At 49.8% G+C, this 9,108-nt stretch overlaps 1 protein-coding gene across 1 annotated transcript in view; it reads right to left on the reverse strand.

Moving 5' to 3' along the window:
- Window positions 1-3,164: 3,164 nt before the first annotated feature.
- RPS14 (ribosomal protein S14) overlaps window positions 3,165-9,108 on the reverse strand; it is a 6,178-nt gene continuing 234 nt past the window's right edge. Inside the window, exons 2-5 of the mRNA XM_006150895.3 lie at window positions 6,131-6,281; window positions 5,093-5,254; window positions 4,129-4,205; window positions 3,165-3,289 (exon numbers count right to left, since the gene is read on the reverse strand). Of these exons, the coding sequence (XP_006150957.1) occupies window positions 3,222-3,289; window positions 4,129-4,205; window positions 5,093-5,254; window positions 6,131-6,279 (456 nt within the window). The 5' untranslated portion in view covers window positions 6,280-6,281 and the 3' untranslated portion in view covers window positions 3,165-3,221. The remainder of the gene's footprint in view (window positions 3,290-4,128; window positions 4,206-5,092; window positions 5,255-6,130; window positions 6,282-9,108) is intronic.

Here is a 9,108-nt window from a genome sequence, read left to right on the forward strand (position 1 = left end):
CCCCCACCCCCAGGAGGATGGCCACACCACAATCCCATCTCCTCCATTCTTTCGGGATTTGGGACATGCATGCACATGCACCTGGCGTGAGTTCTAAGCTGCCAGAGATGCAAACCACAGTCAACTACATGGGAGTCAAGCACTGTAACTGTTACGCCATCTGCTGGTCCCAGGAGTCCACAAGCGGTCACACCAATTTCCTTTTCTGGTTCCAGGATCCAGACCAGGATATCACACTGCAAGTAGTTTTCACGTTTCCTTGACTACTGGTCTTCTCTATCCTGCTTCTCGTGACGTTTTTTTGATTTTAACTATTTATTTTATTGTTATAATTTTTAAGTTTGCTTAGGGCACATGTGCTCACCAAAGAAAGAAAAAATAAGAAAGCAAGTCACCAAGTCCAGGACTTGAATTGCAGTTGACTATATGGGAGTCCAGCACCTTAACCACCACGCTGCCACCTTGCTGGCTCCATTTCTCATTACTTCTAAAAATATATATATTTATTTTATTATCATTGCTTTTTTTTTTTTTTTTTTGAGAGAGATTTTTGTTATGGGGCACATGCCCTCGCCAGAGAGACACAAAGAGACAGACAGAAAGAAATCAGCCCTCAGGGACGACGGCCATGCTACAGTCCCTTCTCCTCATCTGCTTTGGGGATTTTCAGCACACACACACATGCACCCGGTGTAAACTTTAAGCCACTATGTCGGGGACTCAAGCCGCGGGCAACCACAGGAGTCCAGCAATGTAACCATTATGCCATCTGCTGGTCCCTTATTATCATTTTTTTGTTAAACTTGACCAGGGAGAGAAAGAGAGGGAAAGCTAGAAAGCAAGCCACCACTTCCGGCACTTGAACCAGTCAGCCGTGTGGGAGTCCAGCACCTTACCACCACACTACCAGCTGGCCCCACTTCTCACTTCTGACAATGTAAGGAGGACTGGTATTTTGTAGAACATGATGTAATTGGGGTACAAGTTTCTTACGTTTAGACTGAGGTTATAAATTGTTAGGGAAGTATCAGAGATGAAGTGTTCATCTTGTGTCAAATCGGCAGGTTCATAGCAACGTGATTTTTCACATGTTGCTGTCAACCTTGATTTGGTTAAGGCAGTGTGTGCCAAGTTCCTCGAGTTGTTACTATTGCTTTTTCCAGATTCTTTCCTTTGGAAAGTAAGGCACTAAGTGTTTTGGCCCACACTCTAAGGGGAAGAGAGAGTATCTACTTAGAATTATTCCCTAATGGGTCCAACAGGTGGTACAGTCAAGGTGCTGGACTATCACATGGTTGACCACAGTTCAAGTCCTGGACCCAGTGGCTTGAAACTCATGCTGGGCGAGTATGCACACTCAGGATCCCTGAGGATGGAGAAGAGACTGCGGCATGGCCATTTCCTCTGGGGAGTGATTGCTCGTTCTCTCTCTGGCAAGCACACGTCCTCTAGCAAAAATCTCTCAAAAAAATTGTATTATTTCCTAAGGAAGGTTTGTACCTTCTCTCACATTTATTGAAATTATTACCTTTTTAAAAAATATATTATCAGGGGGACCAGGAGTTGACGTAATGGTTATTTTGCTGGACTCCCATGTAGTCAACTGTAGTTCGAGTCTCAGACCCAGTGGCTTAAATTCACGCCAGGCACATGTGCATGCGTGCCCAAGATCCCGAGAGGAGAATGGAGAAGGGATTGCAGAGAGGCCATCCCCGCTGGGGGGGTGGGGGTGATTTCTCGCTTTCTGTCCGTCTGTCTTTCTGGCAAGCGCACGCGTCCTATAGCAAAAAAAAAATATATATATATATATTACTGGGGCCTGCAGGAGGCTTGGTGGTTAAGGGTGCCGGATTCCCACATGGCCAACTGTGGTTTGAATCCCGGACCTGGTAGCTTGCTTCTCTCTCTTTCTCATCAAATTAAAATGAATAAAATCAGCTAACTCTTAAAAAAAACACACACACAGAAGGCTAAAACAGGATCTGGAGACCACCATAAGGGCCTGTCTCACCTTTGCCAAGTCACTTCCTATGCTGGTCTTCTCAGCTGTACAGTGGGAGTAATAGTACCTTTTTTATTTTTAAGAATTATTTTCCAGCTTGATCAGAAAGTTAGAAAGCAAGCCTCCAGGTCTGGGACGCGAACTGTGGCCAGCCACGTGGGAGTCCAGCACCTTTAACTACCATGCCACCCGCCAGCCCCAATAGTACCTTTTTCATTAGGTTTGATTCAAGATGACTAAAATACCTTGTAGGGTTTGGCATATAAACCATGCTGCTCAGTGACCCACTTCTGCCTCAGGACCTCCCCACTCTCTATTCCCTCTGCCGGAACACGGCCTGCTCCAATGTCTGCTCACCCAGGCCATCGGCTTTGTCCTAAACAGCAGCATCTAAGCGGATGTTGCCTCTGCCCACCATTCCAGGCCAGGTCAGAGTACCCTTTCCTCTCCAGTGCTAGCCCTGCCCACCTCTCCCACCCCAGTGTAGCAGTCACCGCCACAGGGCTCCATGGCAACCCTGTGCAGAACACTCAGTGCCACTGGGTCCTTGGAGCTGCACACAAGCTTCCGGAAGTAACTTTATCTTCATCGTTGATGAAAATAGGACTGTGTGTATTTGTGGGTAACTAAATCTTTATGTACTTTATGTACTGATGTGGAACAATCTAAGATCTGCCAAGTGAGAACAGCAAGATGCAGCCGAGTGAGCCACCGGCTCTGCACAGAAGGTGTGGGGGGACGCACACCCACACGTGTGTATATATGGCTCGGGCTGGAAGGCTCCTCTTCTGCGCAGGCTACACTTGGAGCAACAGTTCCCATTCTGCTCTGGCTCTTTAAGAATTGGGCCACTTTTAGAACCAGCATCTCCACTTCCAAAACAAGGTCTCTGAGGCCTCGGTCTGCTTTAGATGCCTGATGCAACTTACTGCCACGAGGAGCACGTGGAAGGCCACCTGCAGCTCCCGCGTTCCACCGCCTCAGGCCCTTTCTCCCAGGAAGCCAGTCCACACGGTCCCACATCAAGGGCAGAAACAATCCCTCCTGTGTTCCTATCTGCACCCTCTGAACACACACTGTTCGCTTGTGTCTCTGCCCTGTGACCCAGAGTCAGGAATCAAACAACCTCAGTGGCCCCCACACGAAGGAGAAGACTAGAACAGACAGTTCTACACGCAGGCGATTTATTAACAGAAAACAGTAATTTGCGGAGTCCTGTTCACAGACGGCGACCACGGCGACCCCCCTTCCTGCGGGTGCTGTCGGAGGGGATAGGGGTGACATCCTCTGTGGGAAGAAGAGAATACATCACTGCCTGGTGCCCGGTGGGAAGGACCCCGGGCCTCCCTAGACCAGTGCTCTAACCAGTCAGCAGGACCCTGCTGCCCCACCAGAGGCCTCAGTTCGCAGATGAATGCAGAGACGACCCAACACAGGTTCCGTTTCTGACCAGGCCTCAAACTTCCTTTCCCGAAAGCAAAGCAGGCTCTAGAGCGTATGTGAGATGGCAGAGGACACACTGGTCTCTGCCTCTCGCCCACATACGGCAGGGGAGAAGCTCAGCAACTGCGACAGAGAAGATGGAGTCTCAAAAGCTCTTAAGAGAAGCTGGCTAGAGACTCGGACCAAGGGGTATTATACATTTCTAATGACAGGGAAGGGCAGTGTCTGCTTTCTTTGAGCCAAAAAACCATAGCCCTGCTCTTAGGCGAGTTGCAGTCCCGCCCACCTCAGTCCTGGCTGTCGAGCACTGCAGACCTCTTGCTATTTGGTAGGCGCTGAACACCCCACAGACCAGACTGCCTACAGCAGTGCCCTTGAGCAGCGCTGGGGAGGGACAATGTACCTGACCCCCCACCAGCAACGGCAGCAAGGCCCGCACAGGCAGCAGGGCAGGGCACTCAGGACTGAAACCACACTGTCTCAGTGCACACGGGTAAGAACTCACACCAAGGTGGTCAGGATATTCAGGGACAGGCTTTAAAGTCTCATGGTGTCTCTAAGCTGCCTTTAACAAACCTGTCAAGTTACTGGACTAGGCCCCATGTCTACCACACACATCATACTCTTTCTGGGATCAATGCTTCCCAAACAGATCTAAGTGTTAGCCAGAAGCTGACACTTACCTATCCGCCCAATCTTCATACCCGAGCGGGCGAGGGCTCTGAGGGCTGACTGGGCCCCAGGGCCAGGGGTCTTGGTCCTAGGAAAAGAAGGTTCAAGTTAAAAAAAGCCACTGGTCAGGTCACTTGGAGATCTCCTTCCTAAGAGCTCACAACCCTCTAGCTCAGGATCTGCGAACTTTCTGTACAGGATCAGACAGTAAGGTAAGCACCTCAGGTTCAGTGGACCATTACAGTCTCTACTGCACACACTGAAAAGGGAATTGCCGTCAGCCCACGGCTATACAAAAAATGACAGGTCAGACCTAGCCCGTGGACCTGCCTGCCCCACTTGGTCTGCATTTTGGTCAAGGCCCTTCCCCTTTCTGCCACACCCTCAACTCTTTAGGTCTATGTCAAGTGCTGTTTCTAACTGTTCCACCCAAGATATCACCATCTGCTGTGGGACCCCCTGAACTTCCTATCAAGCCTGTATCCACCCAGCTGTCTTCAGTTCTAGTTTTCATGTTCCATACCCCAAAGACCCATCCCTACACCCGCCATCACTCTCTCCTGTAAAACACAATACCTGGTGTGCACTGTGTAATCCACACACACAGAAAATTGCAGAGAGTGGGTGCACAAGCAGGAACCAATCACTAAATACATGTATGCCCAGCACCAAGGTGCTCAGACCACACCACCACCTAGGATGCTGTAAGAGGCCAGGTTCAGTTCTGGGGCCAAGCTGAACACACCAGGCATGGCTGCTTGCCTGTAACCCTAGCAAACAGGAAGGCCAGAGCAGGATCCCAACGCAGCAAGACCCTGTCAGAAATACCTTTTTTCCCTACCCCTCTTATTTATAAAGGAGAGGATATAAACCCCAACAAACCTTATGCCAGGTTAACAACAGAAAACCCAAGTCTGAAATCCAGGTGCACTGACACCCTAGCCTGGCTGTCTTACCAAGCTCAGCCTGACATACCTATTTCCCCCCGTGGCCCGGAGCTTGATGTGCAGGGCAGTGATGCCCAGCTCCTTGCACCTCTGGGCCACATCCTGGGCAGCAAGCATGGCAGCATACGGCGAGGATTCATCTCGGTCGGCTTTCACTTTCATCCCACCAGTCACACGGCAGATAGTTTCCCTGCAGATAAGAGCACAGGTCATTTCTTCCTCATTCAACAAGGATTCCGAGTGCTTATCAGGTCCTAACAAGGCCAGGGCGCTGCAGCTCAGGTTCGGCAAAGTGAGGCTCAGCCTGAGCATACATCTGACCTCAGACACAACCACGGCTCTGCCTTCATGGGGCTCAAGGACAGATGTAGTTAGAAGTCCATATTACCTTTATATTTGCCCTTTTTAGGATTTGTTTTTCCAATTTACATAGGGCACATGTACCTGCCAGGGAGAAGGCAAAGTAAGAAAACATTCCCTGGGGGGATGGCCACACTGCAATCCCTTTCCATCCTCCTCTTGGATTTTGGGCATGCACACACATTCCCAGGTTTTCCATGCCACTGGGTCTAGCATTGGAACTGAGTAGCCAGCCATGTGGGATCCAAACGCCTTAACCCATGTCAGGGGGCCAGGTGATGGCACAGCGGGAATGTGGCATTCTGATGTTGGACCTCACAGGAAGATCCTGGGTCTGTTCCCAAAGCTTCCCTCACAGATGCACGTGTGTCTGGGATCTGGACTGGATTACGGCATGAAGACTCTGTTGGAAGTGCCTATCTCTGCCCCCCTTCCTCTCAGAAAGGAAGTAAATGAACTTGGGGGACAGGGAACGAGCAGCATTGAGGATCCAAAGACTACCAAACCGTAAGGTCACAGAAGGCATCTTCTCTTTCGTAATGCCTAGGAAATTACATGACTTGTGGACTAAATGATGAGAGAACACTTTCCCTCACCTGGACAAGACAGTAATTCTTTAGAGAACCCCCTCAGCTGCCACCTAGACCCAGGGTCACCCCTCAGTCTTTGCCAGCTTGAAATCATGCCTCTTGCCCAAGGTACTCACTTGCCGGAAAGATCAGTGACATGGACAAAGGTATCGTTGAAAGATGCAAAGATGTGGCAGACACCAAACACATTTTCTCCTTCAGCCACCTGAGGTCCAAGGCTGATGACCTGTTCTTCTTTCTTTTCCTTCCCCTTGCGAGGTGCCATTTCTGAAAGGAAGCAAAAGAACCTCAATGTTAACATTAAGACAAAAGGCTTCCAGAACTCCCTGACCCTAGCTAAGAGAAATTCCAAATCTGGCTCCTCTACCAATACCGTACTACCCTCTCATCTCTGCCTCACTAAAACTCATTTCTCCATGCCTTGGAGATGTCAACTGGGTCCCACCTGACCAACTGTGCAGCACGAATCCTAGATTCAGCTGCTGTGCACAGGCCCCCAACTCCAAAAGCAGGGAGAAATGGAGGAGAGGGGATTGCACATTGACCATTCCCCTGTGAAAGGGCTCTCTCCTTTCCTGTCTCTGGCAAGTCCATGTAGAGTCTGGCACAATTAAAGAGGGAAAAAAGCAGCAAAGTACCACAAGAGTTAACTTTTTTCCAGAAACTACCCAAAGCACAATTCACAGTCCCTACAGAATATAGTGTTCGCAGCAGACCACAAGCATCCCCTTAAGTTTTCACCCAGTGGGCCTCCACGATATGGAAAATACACTGTCCTAGGTCTCTGAAGTCCTTGGAGTTTAACAGATAGCTCTGCACACCTGGGCAATCAATTCTCCTCCATGCCTTATTACTTCCGATACGCGAGCCGAGGAACTACTGATACTATGCTCAGGAGGATGCAACAAAGTCAGCTACAGAAGAGGGATCAGAACCAGGTTAGAGGATTCTCAGTCCACACACATCCAGTGTCAGACATGCATCTGGGTTTTCTGGGGCCCAACTACCAATTACAGGTTAAGCACCAAGTTGCATGAAAAACTACACCCTCAAAAGAAAGGCCAAGGCCAATTACCTATCCAATCATTGGAGAACAGTCTTGACAATCCTTTACCCCCCCCAAAAAAAGTCCACTGCCTTAATTCTGCACAAACTTCTCAGCTCAAAATTCAGGGTCCTCAATACAGTCCTCATACCTGGTCTCCTGGTACTTCCTGCGTTCCACAGACACCCCCCCCCCAACACACACCATTTGAGTTGTCTCCTATCCTTGGCAATTTATCTCCTGACATCCTTCCATGAGTGTTTAGAACCAGGTCCGTAACCTTTTACTACTGCTGATTCTTACAGACATTACATGTCCCCAAGGTAGGCTCATGGGAAGGACCCATCAGATACCCACAGTATTCTGAGTCCAAGTAACTGTAACTTAAGAATTTATCATACAGAGGGAGAAACCAACAGGAGGAAAGGAGGTGAGAACTGAGACAAGAGAACTGTTTTCTGTCTAAGGCCCCAGGCCTTCTGATCCCAGAGACCCAAACATCAGAGTCCACACACATCCAGTGTCAGACATGCATCTGGGTTTTCTGGGGCCCAACTACCAATTACAGGTTAAGCACCAAGTTGCATGAAAAACTACACCCTCAAAAGAAAGGCCAAGGCCAATTACCTATCCAATCATTGGAGAACAGTCTTGACAATCCTTTACCCCCCCCAAAAAAAGTCCACTGCCTTAATTCTGCACAAACTTCTCAGCTCAAAATTCAGGGTCCTCAATACAGTCCTCATACCTGGTCTCCTGGTACTTCCTGCGTTCCACAGACCCCCCCCCCAACACACACCATTTGAGTTGTCTCCTATCCTTGGCAATTTATCTCCTGACATCCTTCCATGAGTGTTTAGAACCAGGTCCGTAACCTTTTACTACTGCTGATTCTTACAGACATTACATGTCCCCAAGGTAGGCTCATGGGAAGGACCCATCAGATACCCACAGTATTCTGAGTCCAAGTAACTGTAACTTAAGAATTTATCATACAGAGGGAGAAACCAACAGGAGGAAAGGAGGTGAGAACTGAGACAAGAGAACTGTTTTCTGTCTAAGGCCCCAGGCCTTCTGATCCCAGAGACCCAAACATCAGAACAAGTTCCCAGGTATTAAAAAAAAAAAAAAGTAGGGCTCCTACGCTGTATTCCTGCAGATGGGGAAGACCTAAATAGGAGGCCTTACCTAGAGTCATGATAAACACAGTTGCAAACCAAACCTAGAAATAAAGCAGCCTGACTCCTGCTATGCCAAGCTGCCTCTACTCCACAGGAGCCAACCCAGACCTGAAAATGCCTGTCCGCAGTGCTCCGGGATCCATCCAGTGTGTGCCCTACCCAACTTTTAGCTAGTTCTGACCACAGTAAGTCCACCAGCGTTGGTGCACCAACTTAAATGTTCCTACCTCCCATCGAACTAGACTAACAAGGCGACCCAGTGCGATGAGAAAGCCTAAGTTCGGCCTGGAGAACCCTGAAAAGATTTCAGCAGCTCTCAGCTGAGGACGGAGCATAAATAGAATGTTCCCTCTCGGGGGCCACTCAATACATGCCAGCTACAGTCTCCACCATCCCAGTGTCACCCTAAAGTGGCGGTGACGGTAAATGCTCGAACACTGACGCCAGGTCCTATCCCCGTTTTCTGGCTCTGAGAGAGACCTACCCTGAGTGCCTGGAAGAATCACCCTGACCTCTGAGGCACCCAACACAGGGCCAGTTTCTCCTGCGTTCAGTCCCTAAAGCCTCGCTGCAACCCCAGGGGATCCGCGGCGCAGCTGTTTCTAGTTCACAGAGGAGTTAACACATTTCGGATAAGGCTCGGGGCCGGGATCCCCCAGGAAGCTGCTTGGGTAGGGGTGGAGTCCACATCCGACCAGGGTGCTCGCTCCCCGAGACCACGCCGTGCGGCCGCTCGAAAGTGGCCGGAGCGCTGGGCCGAGCCTTAAAGGCTAGACCCGCACTCACCCCCACTTCACTGGCTCCTGCCCGAAGCAGACGGCGCCTTCTAGGTCAGGGCGGAAACTTGATCTCAGCAGGCTCGGCTCCC

Source organism: Tupaia chinensis, unplaced genomic scaffold (assembly GCF_000334495.1).
Source record: "Tupaia chinensis unplaced genomic scaffold, TupChi_1.0 Scaffold000303_1, whole genome shotgun sequence".
NCBI lineage: Eukaryota > Metazoa > Chordata > Mammalia > Scandentia > Tupaiidae > Tupaia > Tupaia belangeri.